We start from the raw sequence: 19,141 nt of genomic DNA on the forward strand, positions 1-19,141 counted from the left end.
AAAATGGCATCCTAAGGAGGATATCACACGGCACCTGTAGGTGGCCTGGTGCAGAAGCATGCATTCAGTAAGCAAAAAGGGATGTGCTATGGTGGAGCAGATGCTGGAACACATATAGAAATTCAGTGAGGAGTGATGTAGTGAAGTCATGACAATAAGGGTATCAATCTCTAGTATTGTGGTTCTGCCTTTACGTTGTGTAATCTGTATTTACTATAGGTGGGAAACCACCTGACCACTTGAACTCCCAGTGCATCAGTTGCAGCAGTTGTTTAATATTAGGATATAGTAATTAAGTTAATAAGCAGCCAATGAACATTGTAGTTCATACTGGACTAGAATAAGAGGAATCAGAGTACACTGTACATATATGTGTAACCATGAAACATGTTGTTAAGAATTTTTTCAGATATGTAAACAGATGACTATCCAGTAGATCAGACCTCTCAAAGAGGAGAGGAATGGTGGACCTAGTTCTGTGGTAAAAAGCACATGGGTCTTGTGATTGAATCAGCAGAATGATGCCATAAAGAGGATACTGCAAGACACCTCAGCAACTATGTGGCCTGATGCAAGAACATGCTTTCAGCAATCTGACACTGCAGAAGACACAACCCAGGGCCCCTTCAAGTAGAATTTACTACACATTACAGCACCAGCAGGGTTTCTGGAGGCACTGATATGATGGGAAAGCTGGGGCAAATGACATCCTGATCACTCAACAACTACACCAAGAATGTCTAGCTCATTATGATGTAGAGGCTAGGAGCACTGCTGCTTTAGAAATACTAGCTGACCTGGCTTGCATAAATATTATGGAATTCAGATAGAGACTATGCAGTCATCAGAAGCTACTATGCATGAGGACAGATCCACAATGGTTGATTCGAAATGAGTCAAGAAGCATACTCCACCAGACTCTTTCTACACTAGCTGCTGATTAGTGCTAAGTCTGGATGCTGCAGGCTTTTGTCTTTCTACTGGTGGTTCACCCACTGAGTGACTGTCATCTGCTGCTGGTCACCTTCCTGGTGGACTGGGGTTTGAGCCTGGGAAATATAGCTGCCCAGCCGTCACTGCCTGAGGGGGAACACATTATCACTGTTCACAGCCCTGTGCAGGCACATGCCACAATTGCGACAACTGTCATCCACACTAGGAGCCACAGTTTGACTCCACCATCCCTGATGTATTTCAAGCCAAGCAATGTAAACAGGCCAACTGCTGTGACTGGCTTTCCTGTTTATGTTACCACCTCTGCTACCATACTGACTACAGCATTCTCATGGTTGCCACCACCATCGCATTAGATAACATGACACATGCTGTTCGTATGATGGGCTGCTGCAGACACTGGTGTGCTTCAGCTGTCCAGTGCTGCCCTGTGTAATGGTGAGCATTAGCTGCTGCTTCAGCACTGTCTTTGCTGCTGTACTTGGTATCAAATAAAGCAATTATTCAATGAGTACTAGTTCCATGATGGACGACCATCTGTCACCTACCACCACACCAAGCAGCCACATCCCAGGAGGAGGGGGTCTGCAACTGCAGACATCCTGACTTATCACAGCTAGCAACACCACTCACTGTAGCACTCAGGCAACCCTGACCATGACATTTAATAACAGGTGTGGTCGCCGATGTCTACAGCTGTATCTAGGACCCTATCTCCAGCAGCAGCTTGCATTGTCAAAATGCAGTAGGATGAATGCAGCTTTTTTTTATATTTTTTTTATTTCATTGCAAGCATTAAGGCAAGTCTGTTGGTCTTCTACCAGAGTCTTATTCATATTTTTATGTGCAGTATGGGGAAACTAAACACAGATGGTGCTCTGAGGAGTGTTAAAAATCTATATTAGTCTGCTCTATTTGGAACAGTGTATTTTGTTGTGAGGAAGGAGTATGGCTCATTGTTTCTAAGTGTCTGAATCATGAACAGCCATCTGGGCAATGAAGTTAAATAATAGCAACAAGTATTATGTTGGTATTACATTTTAGTTCCTTGTATTCATTCTATTTTGTTTTCTTGTTGTCTTTTTTCTGTGGAACTGATAGAAGGGCAACCATGTGAGGGTTGAAAACACAGGGAGCTACACTTCAGGGAGCATTGTGTGCTTTGGCAGTTGAGTTAGCTCAGATGAGAGCAAATAATGCAGTCATATTTAAGAATATGAAGGATATGGAAGGGAACAGGCCAGTGCCCTGTGTATCTGCCCACCCTTATGTGGAGATGAGCCAGATAATATGGGACTTGTGTTGGATTAGACACAAGGAAGAAATATTAGGAATATGAGGAGGCTTGAGAGATTAAATAAGAGTAGTACTTGTGTGAAAGTAGAAAGTCAGGGGAGGGAAGTTAATGCTATGGACTTAAGTAATGCAGAAAGTAGTAACAGTGTGGAAGTTAAGGGAAGTAATGTGGGTTTATTGGCTCCAATATCTTGTGGAAATTCACAGTCCGAATCCATTTTAGTGCCATACAAAGTGAAAGTGTGCTGTATTAAAGTAAATGAGCATGAATAGCAAGATTGACAATACTGATTTAGGTTCTGTAGTATCTACCCCAATGGGAGACAATGGGTGTTGTGTGCAGGCCTTAGAATCTGGGCAAGGTGTGACACTGGCTGGGCATGTACACCCTAATACTTGTGCCAATGATTTTTGAGTCATGCATAGTGTAGCTAAAGATGGTAATTTTGTTATCTGCAAAGGATGCACACAAAGTTTCTGATAATGTAGTTAAGTTGTAAATGTTGTGGATAAAAAGTATTGGAGAAGAATTATTTTTACAGTCTGCAGGTGCACTGCCACCTGGGAAGACACCACTCCCACAGATGATGGAAGGATTTAGAAGAATAAAGAGGAAAAGTACTCATTTGAATAGTGATTGGGCTCACTATTTTTCAGTGCTGTGGCATAAGATAATAGCAGTACCATGGCTGTTGCAGAAAGGGCCATGGAAGCCAGTGAGCACAGGGCTGACCAAAACACCAGAATGTCATATGCAGCAATACCATCAAGCTGTTTCCACAGTGGAAGGCAGTGCCCAGTAGCCACAATGCCAGAGACAGAGCAGAAAGGCAGGGCAACAGTGGCAAAGATACGTCATTTGATAAACCTTCTGCCACTGCCTTGTTTTGCTTTATGTGATTAGAAGCAGTGCCTCAGCAGAACAAGTTGCCACCAAACCTGTGGAACTATCAATGATTTTTAGCCATAGCAATCACAGTCTGGTGGCACCATCTACAAAGAGAGGAGTGCATTTGGTGATGGGGTGGCATATTTCTGCAAGCAGCCACCATGAGACCCCACCACCTATGAGCTTACTGGTGATTCTAAGTCCACTGCCATGAACTTGGCACCTTCTACCTGGTGGGCCACCTCAGGGGTCACTGCAACCAAGTCAGCCTTCTGCCATGGACTGTTTCCTGCACTTTTGCAGGCAAACTGACACTCTGTCACATCTGGGGGTTGTCTTCTCCTACAAGAAACATGATAGGTTCCTGTGTCTACTGGCATTGCTACCACAAAACAACACTAGAGTGCTGTAGCATGTTTTCTAATAAAATTTATGACTATTAACGACTTAAATAATGTAAATATATTAATATTAATTAATATTTTCATTTAAATAATATACTCAATGCAGTCTAGGTGAAATTTCTTATGTGCACACATATAGCACCCTCTGCAGGTAGCTTTCCTTAGTGCTAGAGCCTGTACTTTCAGGGAGTTGACTTTTACTATATGTCATATGCATACCCTTCTGATCCAGGTGTCATACTTGTGTTTTCTTGTATACAAGACAATTTTTAAATTGACAAGAGCCTTATGTTAATGGATCGCTATAATTAGCATATAATCTTCACACCTGAAATACTATGTTGCTGGAGTCTTAAGTTGTGGCTTGTGTTAAATTGTGTTCTTAAGATGGATGTCTCATATGAAAAGAGCTATTTGGCTTCATTCATTGTACCTTACCAGCATGTGCTGTAGTAAAAGCATACACTTATATTACAATTTTATGTTTTGTTTAAAATATTTTTGTAACCACTAATGTAATGTTTAGGATCTGTTACTCCTTCTGAAGAAGACAATTTTAAAATTGTTAAAATCTAGGTCAAGGGTTCCAATAAACCTTTATTTGCAACTGGTTGGCTGATTTTTTTCAACCTCTTCAAGTTTACTGTCATGCAGTTACTGAACTTACAGCCATGTTTAAGATTTTTTTTTTTCAGGTCTAATGATATGTAGTAATGATTGCCATTCCAAATCAGCAAGTCACTACAGTATCACAGCCTGAGGTAAAATAATCAACGGCAATGGTCTACTAACTTCATGTTGGATTCAACAAAGCAGTTATGTCAGTTATTACAGGGGCAGAAACTAAGGACTAGCCCATTGCACCCACAAACTAATGGTAGATGTGAGCATGTACAACTTACTATTGGTAGATTGTCGAGTTACTACTTCTACAGCCATCACAATGATTATGATGTTTACTTACCATTTGTCATTGCAATATATAACCCAAAAGGGCACAACTGCACTGGGTTTTTCCCATATGAGGTAATGTATGGGAGAAAGATGCCTTTGCCATGCTGTACATCCAAACCAAGGACTGGGAGGAACAGAGAGCAAATTCAGAATTTCACAAAGATATTAAGGAAAGTAAGGGAAGATGTACAGAGGGCAAACACCAAATAACTGGAACATCTAGAAAAATTAGGAAAACATGCAGAGAATATAGAGTAGGGTAGTGTGTGTTGCTGTCAGATCCATATATCCCAAAGGGGAATGCCAAGAAGTTTATTACACTGTGCCAAGGGGCATACCAGGTGATCAAGATGGTGCCACCAGCAAATGCCAAGCTACAATTGCCAACTCAAATGACTATGGTTCATGTTGGATGCCTATGACCTTTTGAAGGCACTCCAGATTCATTGCCACATGCGCCAACACTGACCACTAAAAAAGGAGCAAGGAAAGGTAGGGATAATGAGAATCAAAAGGATCTTGTGCAAGCTACATGTGTGATACCATATGGGTTGAGATCTCGTACATAAGAAAGAAGGATATGGAGTACGATGAAATTTAGTTTAGTATAAGTTGTGGTCTAAGATTATTTTGGGGTAGTAATGTTAATTATGGTAACTTATGGAAGAGATAGGGAGGACAGTTTGTACTTACTGCACAGTGTGATTTCCTTGCTAGAAAGACTTTGGGGGAGAATCTGTAAATATTGTGTTTTATGTTGGGGTGTCACCACCGTCAAAGGTGTTTTTGTTTGTTATCTATTCACATGTGGAGTTGTGTGGGGGAATGTAACATGTTTCAAATGGGGTCAGCTACCTTAGTTGCTTCAGGATTTCATAGCTCATGTTTAAAATGCTCTTTCCGTCATGTCAGTATTTTGGATAGTTATTCTTGCATCCAACATAAGCTTGCCTGTGACATTTCATGTAATCACCACTATGAGAATTTACTTCCTTAGCCACAGTGCCATTCAGCTATGTTGCTTGCTTGAGTGCTTACCTCATTCAAGGAGTTGCAACAGCTTGTGTCTTTGTTGATGCACCATCAGCAGTTCCTTTTTGCTGAATTTTGCCTGGTTACCAACACATTCTGTTCTGTCTATGGTACTGTCAGTGAAGATCTTTAAAAATTTCTGACTGTACCAAATATAGTACTCTGCTGTACAACATTCCCCCAGCCTTTAACAAATCTGCCACAGATTTCTCTAAGCTGCCTCTGAAATAGTCTTGATGGACATGTACAGAATACAATTTATACAATTTTTCTGATTCTGGACTCAATCTGTCTAGTTCAAACAACATAGTCCCTCAGTCATGTTCTTAATTCTCCAAGCTTATTTTTCAAACTCATATGAGGAACTCACATTCTTAAAAGGTCACATTCCATGCACATTACTATTTATAAACTAATACAATCACTTTCACATACTACTCACAACCATTCTAGAATTCACTATCTAATGTACTCTTTCATGTCTAACAGGTAATTAAATACTCTTATTCTTTCTTAAATATTCTTACTTATATTAATAAACCAGTCTACTGTTATTTGGTGCACAGGTGGTTCAGAAGCAGGTATAGGTTTCTCCTTTTGATAGATACTGACCACAAAGTGGTGAATAGAACCAGCACAGCACTAGGAGCTTTGACACTTGTGATCAGTACAGCCTGGCATTGCTCCTTGAGATAATATTGTATGTGTTGAAACATGTGCTCCACATGACTCATTCCTTCTGTGATGGTATGAATTTGTGTATGCAGTGTAGGAGGTCTGGTTTTCAGTCTGATTTATGAAGATTAGTTTCTGGGCTGACCACACATCTTGTGACTTTTCTGGCCAATAGAACATAGGTTGCATCAGAATTATGACAGTCATCCCAGTGACAGTAGCTGGGAGGCAGAATATCAGACTCACTATGCCACAGGTTGTAACATTGATTAGCATCCTGCTATCTTGTAACTCCATCCATGTCATCCCTCTTGGTTTCCCTTGTTCATAACAGTCACCACTTCTGGAGATAATACTGAGTAAACCCCTGCATGCCTACTTTTTTGAAAGTAAGTGTATGGTGCAGCACTTCTCATGACATTCTGATGCTTCTGTCTTAACCTGAAACAGTTGTACTCTACTTGAGTATGTACTAGTCTGAACCATTCTAGCTGGGCGGACTGTAGGACTCTCTCTTTGGTAGCCCTGTTGCTATTCTGCTAATACTACTGTTGTGTCGATAGTTCGTATCGACCACGAAACTTGATATCTGTGAATTCCCATTCCCATACTATCATGTGTTTAAACACAATGAATCATACTTATTGCCTACAACAAAATGCACTGCTTGTTCCAAACAGTACAAATTAACGTACACACTCAGTTAGTTAGTTAATTTCATGTTGCATAGATCTTTTGCATGATAAATTGTAATGGTGTGGAATAAGTGATTTTACATCCCATCACAAATTAATTGTAAATATGGCTAAATGCTCAACATTTATAAATTCTTTTAACAAACATATGTAAATTAGTAGGTCATACCCACCACCTTTTACACATTACAATAACAGAAATTCTTCTGTGGAATAGAAGGAGTTGTCAAGGATGAACTTTCTTGGCATTTTTCAAATTTTACATTGTTGACTTAAGACATTTTATATTCCCAGATAAGAGATCAAAAATTTGAGTTACAGCACTGTGGACTTCTTTGTGTGATAAAGACAAATTTAATGTGTAGTAATGAATGTCAATTTTCCTTCTGGTATTGTAATTATGTACATCATTGAACTGAAATTGATTATTTGCAACGAACTTCATGAGGGAATAAAAATACTGTGAATGATAGTCAGAATGCCCAACTTATTAAGCAGATGCCTACAAGATGAATATGGTCGAGCACCACATATTACTCTTGCAGCATGTTTTTGAGCTATGAAGACTTTATTTCTTAGAGATGAGTTACACCACAACATTATTCCTAAGGACATTACTGAATGAAAAAAGGCAAGATAAGTCAGTAAGCTGATTTGTCTCTCCCCAAGATTTGTAATGCTTCTAAGTGTCAATTGGCTGATCTAAATAATTGTGGGAGTTCCAAAATGTGCTATTTCCAGTTTAAATTCCTATCAATATGGACACCTAAATTTTTTGAAATTTCCACCCTGTTTATTATTTCCTCACCAAGTGTTACACTTATCATTGGTGTAATGCTTCTACAGGTGTAGACAGAACATGTTGTGGCCTTTTAAAACTGAGAGTAAGACCATTCACAGAAACTCAGTCAGTGATACTTCAAAGAACATTGTTTACCATATCTCCTGTTCCTGTGTGTGTGCTTGGACTGATTACAATACTAGAGTTGCCTGCAAAAAGAACTAATTCTGTTTATTGTATATTATATGCAAAATCATTTACAGACATGGGAAACGATAGTGGACCTAAAATTGAACCTTGGGGAACCCCATAAGAGGTTTCTCCCCAGTCGGGATAACAAGTCCAACAGTATTAGTTGAATTACTTAGCACAATTTTCTGCATTCTTTTGGTTAGATATGAATCTGTCCATTGATTGGCTGTACCATCAATCCCATAAAATTTAAATTTCTCTAGGAAAATACTGTGACTCACACAGTCAAATGCCTTTGATAGGTAACAGAAAAAGCAACTAGTACTATTTTATTATTTACTGCTTGCAAAATTTGGTGAATGCATATGTAAATGGGATTCTTGATAGAGAAATTCTTCTGAAATCCAAACTGTGATAACTGAAATCTTGTTTTGTGTATTTGTTTCACTTCTTATAGGGAATTAGTAATTTTTTAGCTCAGAACTTAAAGGACAATCAGCAGGATTAGTTTAAACCAACTAAAATGCATCCTCAATGTGAATACTGTTCTCAATCACAGGCTGAGGCACTAAATGTACCTCAAATAATATTCTCTCCTGTAGATCCTGTCTCATCTGTGGAAAGTACAGGATCTGCTATTACTCATCCACCACCTGCAAGTGGCATCTCTGTGGAAGATCTAGGCGCCTGTCCAGGTTAGTCAGGAATCATGGAGGTGTTAGACTGATCCCCTAACCAACAAGTATGAGGTTCTACCTTTCACTGAAAATGAAACTGAGCCAGACGGACTCACTTTACCCGTTCTGTGGAAACCTGTTTTTTATGGTGTCAAGAGGAGGCAACACAATTTATTAATCATTGGCAGTTCAAATGTACAGTGAATGATGGTACCCCTTATGGAATTGCCAGCAAGAGAAGGACTGTACCAGAGACTTTGAAGGTTGTGTGACAAGCTATGCTGTGATATCCTGGACTCACGTCATAGAACTGAAAACTGTAGGGTCCCTCTAAATGGGTCAGGTGTGCGCTACACATCAGAAGCTGCTACTCAAGTAGATGATTGTCTGTGGTGTTCACAAAGGGGTGCATCCAATTCAGATGACGGCAGCTGTAGGAAACAGAACAATTAGAACCCAGAAGTTTCAGTGTAAGATCGAGAGAAATGCCTCCCACAGGCGAGAGTATTAAAATCCTAGTGGTTAAATGCCAAACAATTTGCAAAAAAGTTTCACAGTTTGAAGTACTCCTGAAAAGCAGTGAAGCTCACATAATACTACTTATGGAAAGCTGACTGAAACCTGAAGTTCACAGCAGTGAGATTTTTGGGGGAAATTTAATTGTATATTGACAGGATAAGCTAAAGGGAAATGGAGGTAGTGTATTTGTTGCAGTATCCAAGAAATGCAGATCCACTGAGATAAAAATTGAAGCTGCATGTGAGAGTGTTTGCTCAAGACTCAGTTTCAGAGATGGGTGTAAAATGATAACTGGATAATTCTGTTGCCCAACTGACTTATCCTCTAACGTAACTGAAAACTTTAGAGAAAATGTCAGATTGCTTGTACATAAGTTCCTCAATAATACTATAAAAATTGGTGGAGACATTAATCATCCTACACTCAAATGGGAAAATTACAGTTTGTTAGTAGTGATCATGTAAAGTCATGCTATAAAACATTACTAAATGCCAGAAGCTCAGTATGACATGGAATCCAGCTTTTGAACTACTACAGAAGCATTGGAAATAAGTTCCCTTTCTGGTAATGAACTTCAGACAGCGAAGCATGTAATTGACTGGTTCAGACCTCATACAGAGCAAAAGTTGTCAACTACCTCTTCAGGAGACAGATAGGGAAAAACAAAATAGCTGGAAACATCAACCACTTGAAGCTTCAGGCACCACACAACCTGGGAGCAGACATAATAGGGAACAGCAGACAGTGAATATTGCAGCATGCACAGACATAATATGCAACTCCAACAGCTGCCTGATGCCACAGGTTGTGTCTTTCACATGTGCATACTGAATTCAGAATTCCAGGAGGATGAAAGTTTTGATTCTCATAATGTGACTTTTTATCATACTTATCATACTCATGAAGTAGTGGTAATGACTTTGGTAGGTTGTATTATTATTCTGATAAGACCTTGACTCTCCACACTTGTAGTAGACGTAGGGTAGATGGTCCCGAAAGTGTTTTCATTTGGTTTAACTGACCTGGTGTATGTGAAAATATCTCTGTACCTGGTGATTGTTCTGTTTGTTATCATCAATAGAGGTGACCTTGAACACAAAAGAGCCCCATAGTATAAACAAAACACATTGCTCTTGCCAAAGTCCAAGAAGTGAATCTTCTTGGAGTTGTAGCTCTCTGGTTTGCCCTGGGGCAGTCACTTTGTGTGTCTATGAGGCTCAGTAGCTGTGTGTGGCTCGATTGTGTGATTGTGCAACATAGGGCAGCAAAGACATAAGTCCCACCACAGATAGCCCACTGTGACTGCCCACTGCTCCCTAGCTTTACTAAGTATGGCAGATATATTTATCAAATTGGATATGGCTTATAATACTAATAAAGCTGAGAGTGGTATATATCTGTGACCACATCCAGTCATGCTGCAGTCTGACTCTGGCTGCTGTAAAGGCAACTGCATTGAACACAGCTACTGAGCTATGTCCTGCTATGGGTGCATTATCATGTGCATTATTGTGCTACTGTATTCAAGAGTATTCTGAACATTGACGCTAATAGTAGTGCTCAACTAGGCGTGGCAAAGAATAAACTGAAAGGAGTTGCCTCTAGAAAATTGCCACTAGAGAAAGTAGTGAGGTCATGAACAGCATAAAGAACATCTACAGCATCACAATAGAGCTAGGAACATGCCTGGCAGATGCTGACCTAACATGGAGCACCATGGGATGGCCACCACTGGAGAAGAGAGCCACAAGAGGCATAGATGGAAGAGGGAACTCCTGGAGAAATACACCACTGCAAGAAACAGCCACAGGAGGTGTGGACGGCATTGTGAATACCAGGCACTGCCCAGGCGTGAATATGGGATCCAATCAGCATTATGACCAGTCTCAGGAAACACCTCATGAAGACACCAAGTTATGACATTGAAATGTTATGTTGGGAAGATGGAGAACACCAACAGTACATCCAATTATATGAGTCAAAATCGTTTAAAGAACACTCCAGAAATCTCTATGAATAATGGGGGGGAGTTGAACAATTATGGATTAGGCCTTTGCTTAACACTGTCAATGTCTCATGGATTACATGACACAATGCATCATTGTTGTCAAAATTCAACAGATATATTACACTCTTTGAAAGCCCTTTAAAAGCATTCTTTGTCACTGATTTAAATGTATTTTGGTTTGCATGCTTGAGATACATAATCAGAATTCACATTTCATCATCAGAGATGAAAAACAAATTAAAATTTGGAATGTTTGGTAGATGATTAAGAAGAGACAGCACAAGTCTTCAGGGACTCCATAGTTAATATGTTTCTTGGTCCCATGTATCATGGCTTCACATGTTGCTACCAGATTGCTAAACAACCAAGTGAATTAAAAAAAATTCACAACAGATGAATCATATTTTACATGTTATCACAACAGACTGATAATTATGTATCTCATATAGTTCAGTGTTACTCACATAATAGATTAAATGTAACTAAGAGAAATTACAGATACATACTTCTTTCCATGAGATGAAATGTACAGATTTATGAACCACTCCAGTGAAAACTGGTACATGTATTCAATATTTGGAAGATCACAAATGCAATAGTAAAGGAGGGCTGCATGATGAGCAACAGGTTGGTAACTCTGCCTGAAATTATCAATTCTTTTCTGAGTCTCCTTAGCTGCTATTTGTTTCACTGTAATTTCTTCAGACAGCACCTGGAACAACATCATACAAAATCATGAGGCATGAAATCAGTGGCCTCTAGAGCAATAAAATACTCATAACACTAAAAATAAAGCACAAATCGAGTACTCGCATAAAATGTTTTATTTCAAAATCGCAGTGTATTACAGAAGGAAGTGAGTCATGAGGCTTACTCACTCACATTTTCTCACACAAATAAAATTATACATTAATAGGCAGAAGCAGCCACCAGATGCTACATCTGTGGAAAAAAATAGCATCTGCTTAGAATGAATCCACTAGTCTCTAATCTCTCTTTTCTACTTCTGTTTTTATCTAATACTTCAAGCAAAATATTTATGTGACTTTACACAGACTGCACATACTAGCAAAGTCAAGATCTGTTTCATATAAACATTATAGTTATACGGAATTTATATCTTTCAGTTGAAATACACACAATACAAGGAATAATTATCTGGGCACAGGCCACAACTAACAAAAGAAGCTATGGAAGTGAGACGGACTAGAGCCTACCGGGTGCTGTTACATCATGGTCATCTGCCTGCTAGTACAATTAGAACTGCTGCTGTGATGTCAGGTAGTTCCCATATCATTGGGCACCCAGGGGACTGGAGCTGGAATACCAATGATGCAACAGGAAGGCAGATCCACTGCAACATTGGTTACCTCATTACTTCACATCCAAGTCATGGTTTTGTTGTGGCTTACATGATAGAAACTGATGTAACAAAACAAGGCCAGGCCAAGTCCATATAAAATGATAGAAACTGATGTAACAAAACAAGGCCAGGCCAAGTCCATATAAATTATCATATTTTTTGGTCAAAGGTAGTGCAGTCTGTCAGCCACCAGTACTGAGTGGGGATGTATAAGAGACCATGAGCCTACAAGTCTACATAGATCTACCAGTCATCATCTCTGGACTCTGCCACTGCTAGCTGCTGCCCTTCTACTGACGCCAAGTACAATGCTGTCAACTTACCACCCTCCATCTGGTGGGCCATCTGGGGGAATAATTCAGCTGCTGCCAGCTCTTACCCTGATGGTTTACAGCTCAAGCCCTGACTGTTCAGCAATTCAGTGGCCATCCCCCAAGCAGGCAAAATGTCTGAGTCGTTGTAGGAATGTGTGCTTGAGGATTAGAATAAAGTCAGTGATACTTGCAATGTTATGGGTACTGAGGGTAAGAAAAAATGTTAGGTAATGTTTTGCCAGCAGTGCACAGTTGAACTTGTGGAGAAATTGTTGCAGCTGAAGAAGACCACTACAAATGATACATTGTTGCAAAGATCCATTATCTTGAAAGTAGAGCCACCTAAACTGCATATAACATCATTAAGATTCAGTTGACATGTCAAAATGAAGCTGTTTTGGTAAAAAAAACTTACAAGATGACATGACATTGCAAGACATTGTTAGTTTTTAATTAGTGTCAAAAAAATGGAAGAAATGAAACTACTGACCAGTGTATTTTCAGTGATAATACCAGACACAGAATTTGTAAGAGCATAGTCTCAAAGATGTATTTACTGAGGAAAGGTAAGGGTAACTTTTGTCTCAGAGACAAAGTTCTGGATGATGTGCCAAAGCAATGAGTAAAGAAACCATCTGATAGGCAAGGAGAAATGTCAAGCACAAGAATCAGCTGAGTGGAACCATTTGCAGTGAAATGATTTGTTAAAGGAATTTCATAAGAAGAAAGAGCCTTGGTAATTTTATTTTGCTAGTTTATTATATGACAGTTCAGCAGAGTGACGTTTGTGTGTGGAAACTAGAGAAATGGATTGGGTTATCTGTAGCAAGCAATAATTAGTTAAGTAAGAATTAGGTAAGAACAGACCTGATAAACAATGAAAAATACTAAACACAAGAAGAAATTGAGCAGGATGATTTGCCTTTATGTGACTGCTGAGAAATTGGCTGACAGAGGAGAAGTCAATGACATTATTGTATAAGTCTGTAAGTGATGGTACAGTGCAACCATATTATTGTAGAGAAACAAAAACAAGTCCAGTAGAGTGCTTATAGAAAGTACCTTTCAAAGTTAAGAAAAGCCAATGAACATTGCTGTTTAAACTCTAGTAGTGTAAGAATGGAAACTGAATGCACTTTATATAATTGTCACCTTGTAAAATATGTATTGAGGCATTATAGAACTGCCAGGAGCTGGATCCAGAGGACCAGATCTCCTGAAGGAGGGAGACACATTGCAATGCAAAATACTTTACTGTGCATAGTTGAGTAAATCTGAGATACCTGCCACAGCTATGGAATTGAGTCAGACCAGAATTGACCAGATACTGTTATGAGAGAGTCTGCCTGCTAATTCAACAAGAACTGCTGCTATGATTCCAGGCAATTACCACCATACTTCAGATGCTGCCAGCTTTTACTTTGCTGGTCCACAGCTGAAGCTCAGACCATTCTGTCATTCGGCTACCATCCCCTGAGCAGACAAACTCCTGGCTCTGCTTGTGTTGGCAGTCCCTAGTGCATCTTATTCACCCTAGGTTCAGGACATGATTCTGTGCACCTCAGAATGTTATATCATGGGCTGCTGGGCAGTCATTAGTCTGCATTATCTGGCAACTCCCCCTGTTGCACTTGGATTTATGGCAGAATCGCTGCTGTTTTTACTTCTGGCTGCATGACACCACAAACTGTGAGACTGACAGCAGACAGCAGCATCTACTTGCAGGCCACAGACAGGTTACACACTTAGAGTGTTAACTAATCTGAGTACCATTGTGATTACTGTAGTTGATGAAGAATATATGCATGTTTTAACAAAGATGTTTCTATGCCAACATGTCAAGAGACATAAATGATGTAGGCTACAAATGACAGATTAATCATAATATGACAGCTATGGTTTGAGATGAACATTACTCCATTCATACAGTTCAATCATCCTATTGAGACATTCATGATTTGAAGTGTTGGAATGACACGTCCACACTTTGAAGTGTTGGAATGATGTTGGTGTGCAAAAAACACTCATAGCAGTTACCAGTGATGGTGGAGGTAACAAGATAAACAAGACTCACCTCTCCCCCTCCCCCCCCCCCCTCCTAAAAAAAGTATTGCCTCACAATAAACAATGCCATCAACCTGCACAACAGACATTAACCTTTGTAGACTGAAATGATAATGGTTGATGTGCACGTGGATTTTCCCTTGTCCATATTCTGCAGCAGTTCCGCACATTGGAATGCTCTTGGAGATAGAGATGGGCTTTGTCTATCCACAGAACATTCCAAGGCCATTCATTGTCCACCTCCATGTGAATAAGAAATTCCAGAGCCAACATTCATCTTGCTTGCATTTCAGCAGGAAGCAACTCCTGAACATGGATCATTCTGTATGGATAGCAATCCAGGATGTCTCATAGGGTTTTATTGACTGAGCTCATAGACATGTCCAACATTTGGGCAAATCCCCAGGTACTGCATGTTTGTATACCACTGCTCAATCCCTCCTGAAATGCTGTGGCCACATCTTCAACAGATGTAGGATCAGCTACTTTCCTGTCTATGTCACATTGCACTTCAAAAGAAACTGTCTGTGGAGTAAGTTCTTCGGTACACACACCATCAGATTATTTGACTTGTCGCTCTAACGAAGTAGGCGAGTGTCAGAAATTTGTCTCGTGGTCTTATCGTGGTGTGTTTATCTTCTGCTGTAGGTCAGTAAATAGAAATGCCACTTGCACGCTTAGAGTAGCAGATTGACGGTGACCAAAATGGACAATCTGAAGTTCCTTTGGTATTTGTACGTTAATCTTATTCTCACATATATCTCTGATACTTGACAAGTGTCTATACATTTATCTATATGGCTATGTACAGGAATATGATAATCTTATTAGGTGCAGACTGAAACTTGACTACAGACTGGTACAGACAAATGTAGAACTTGTACAGACTGGTACAGACATATGCAGACTGGTACAGATTGGTGCAAACAAATGCAGACTGGTACAGACTGGTGTAAACAAATGCAGACTGACCCATTGGAGGTCTGTACACTCGTTATAATACCTCGCACGTTCATGTATCACTGTGCGAGTGTGATCCGCGAGGAGAAAGGGTTCTACGTTAGCAGCAATCTCATTGGCTGCATTACATATTAATACGCAGATCGGCGGAAGCAGAATTTGGTCCATCTCTATGGCAGTGCCATCTCGTAGCGCAGAGATGGACAAGCGTTGCGCCTGCACTGTTGTGCTTAGCGGGGCACACTCTAGTGGGAAAGTTGTGTACGCACTGACTACATGGAACTATGTACACAACACTGTCTTTTTGAATTTTGTAAGCTTTTCTATAGATCCTTGGCAGACCTTGGACCAATGCCTTTTTTCATATCCTTTAGCATCCAGAACTTCTGCAGGGTTACTGGTGCACAGTCACCATTCTTGTAAAATAGCTTCACCCGTAGTGCATGATCCTTCATGGAGACAATCATTTTGGGCATCTCAGATGCAAACTGAGGAACAGCCAGTGCCATACATCTGTTGGTGTGCATATTCTGATGTCTACAGTGGTCAAATTTCTGTTAATTTTTTTTCTGTATTTAGGTCTATGACATTTCCCCCTGCATCAATAATATGCTCTTCAAAATTGTCATCATTCTGAGCAGTTGCCCTCTTTCTACAGTGTTCTGAAACTGAAACTTAATTATGGACACTATGTACAAAATATATCATACATCATAATTAATTATTAGAAACATCAAATTTGTGTGTGAATATGAAACCAAAGCCATTAATTTACTGCAAATGCAGAAGAAAAACAAAGTTACAACTGTTAAGATAAAACTATAGCTCAACTGAAAATAAATAAACACAAATGATTTACACATGTGTATCAGGAAAACTGTTGCACACTACAATTGCCTATACAAGGTGTACATAAAGTCTGGGAATACTTTCAATTATTTATTGCATAAGAACTAAACATTGGATAGATTTCATACATATTGCACTTTGAAGAGAAACTCTGAAAATGTTTTTTACAAACATTCAATATGTAAACCATGAGTGTGCCAGCAGATGTCAATATGGTAACTGAATTCTTGCCATACCTGTCCCAGCATGGCATCGTCGACTGTGGCAGTCACTTCCTGTATTCTCTCCCGGAGTTCTGCTACATCACATTGTAGAGGCAATACATACACCAGATCTTTAATGTGCCCCCACAGAAAAAAGTAACACAGAGTGAGATCTGGTGATTGGGCAGGCCATTTCATGGAACAGCTGTCCTGTTCTGTAGCATGGCCGATCCATCAATGCAGCAGCTCTGTCTTCAGATGCCCACAAACTTCACAATGAAAATGGGGTGGAGCCCCATCCTGCTGAAAGATGAACAGAGATTCCCATTGCATTTGAGGCATCAGCCACAGCTGCAACATGCCCAAGTAGGAATTTCCAATGACAGTGCTCTCAGTGAAGAAGAATGGCCCATACAGTTTTCAATGTGATAAGGCACAAAAAACATTTACCTTTGGGGAATCACACTCAAATTTATTGCATTTGTGTGGATGCTTTGTACCCCAGATTTGACAATTATGCCTGTTCACTTTCCCCTTGGTGTGAAAAGTGGCTTCGTTGCTAAAAATTAAATGATCAACAATGCCAACCCCATTTTCTTTCAATTGTTGCAACTGCAAACAAAACTCAAAATGCTTGTCTTTGCCGTTGTCATTGAGCATCTGCACTAGCTCCAGTTTGAATGGTTTCATAGACAACTTCTGTTGCAGAGCTTTCCACACTGTCATTGGAGCTATTTCAAGTTCACAGGACACACGACACACTGATTTCTTTGGACTCCTTATGAATGTCTCTTGTATGCACTCCACATTCACTTCACTTGCACTGGGACGTCTGCTTCTCTTTGCTGGGCACAAGCAACCCATTATAACCAATTTGTTGTGCCAGTGGTAAATGGCCTTCATTGTTGTTGGCTTCTTACCATACTTTGTTCTGCTGAACAGCTGTAGCACACTTATTTTTGTAGAACTCCAACACACAAACAGCTCACTCCATACCTGAACTCGCTATGTTTGCAACTATCTCTGACTATCGGCAAATTACAACTACACTGTGACAGTATACATGAAAAAAAGCTTTCAGGGTTTCTCTTCAAAAGGACATATGTATGATATATGTACAATAAAAGTGTTCCCGGACTTTATGTACACTCTGTATTGGATGAAAACTTATATTAGTAGGCCACTCAACTTCATATAAAGATATGCACCTGACTGCACAATATAAAATTTCAATTTTTTCAGTGCTGACTGACTGCAATATAAAACCTCAGTTTCTTTAGTGAATCTTGTCCACTTTGCTGAACAACTGACTATACTCTACCCTGAACATCACAGGCTCAGTTGTATCAACTCTCAGATATACACTCCATCCACAGGCCCTGGTGAGCACTTCAGTACTGACTGATTGCCATGTCACTCTTTGCCACTGGAGTCATCTCAGGTGACATGGAGGGGTGTGAGGCCAGCAGACCAGTCTCCCAATTGTCCTTCAAAAGGACATATGTATGATATATGTACAATAAAAGCGTTCCCGGACTTTATGTACACTCTGTATTGGATGAAAACTTATATTAGTAGGCCACTCAACTTCATATAAAGATATGCACCTGACTGCACAATATAAAATTTCAATTTTTTCAGTGCTGACTGACTGCAATATAAAACCTCAGTTTCTTTAGTGAATCTTGTCCACTTTGCTGAACAACTGACTATACTCTACCCTGAACATCACAGGCTCAGTTGTATCAACTCTCAGATATACACTCCATCCACAGGCCCTGGTGAGCACTTCAGTACTGACTGATTGCCATGTCACTCTTTGCCACTGGAGTCATCTCAGGTGACATGGAGGGGTGTGAGGCCAGCAGACCAGTCTCCCAATTGTCCTTCAAAAGGACATATGTATGATATATGTACAATAAAAGCGTTCCCGGACTTTATGTACACTCTGTATTGGATGAAAACTTATATTAGTAGGCCACTCAACTTCATATAAAGATATGCACCTGACTGCACAATATAAAATTTCAATTTTTTCAGTGCTGACTGACTGCAATATAAAACCTCAGTTTCTTTAGTGAATCTTGTCCACTTTGCTGAACAACTGACTATACTCTACCCTGAACATCACAGGCTCAGTTGTATCAACTCTCAGATATACACTCCATCCACAGGCCCTGGTGAGCACTTCAGTACTGACTGATTGCCATGTCACTCTTTGCCACTGGAGTCATCTCAGGTGACATGGAGGGGTGTGAGGCCAGCAGACCAGTCTCCCAATTGTTAGTAGTTTTCATGACCTGGAGCTGCTA

At 39.9% G+C, this 19,141-nt stretch overlaps 1 protein-coding gene across 1 annotated transcript in view; it reads right to left on the reverse strand.

The window, feature by feature from the left end:
- The window catches only part of LOC126184477 (dynein axonemal heavy chain 7-like), a 1,143,184-nt gene that overhangs the window by 145,813 nt on the left and 978,230 nt on the right, over positions 1 to 19,141 (reverse strand). The window contains exons 45-46 of the mRNA XM_049926869.1: positions 11,583 to 11,788; positions 3,119 to 3,140 (exon numbers count right to left, since the gene is read on the reverse strand). Coding sequence (XP_049782826.1) covers positions 3,119 to 3,140; positions 11,583 to 11,788 — 228 coding nt within the window. The remainder of the gene's footprint in view (positions 1 to 3,118; positions 3,141 to 11,582; positions 11,789 to 19,141) is intronic.

This window comes from Schistocerca cancellata, chromosome 4, assembly GCF_023864275.1.
Source record: "Schistocerca cancellata isolate TAMUIC-IGC-003103 chromosome 4, iqSchCanc2.1, whole genome shotgun sequence".
Lineage (NCBI taxonomy): Eukaryota > Metazoa > Arthropoda > Insecta > Orthoptera > Acrididae > Schistocerca > Schistocerca cancellata.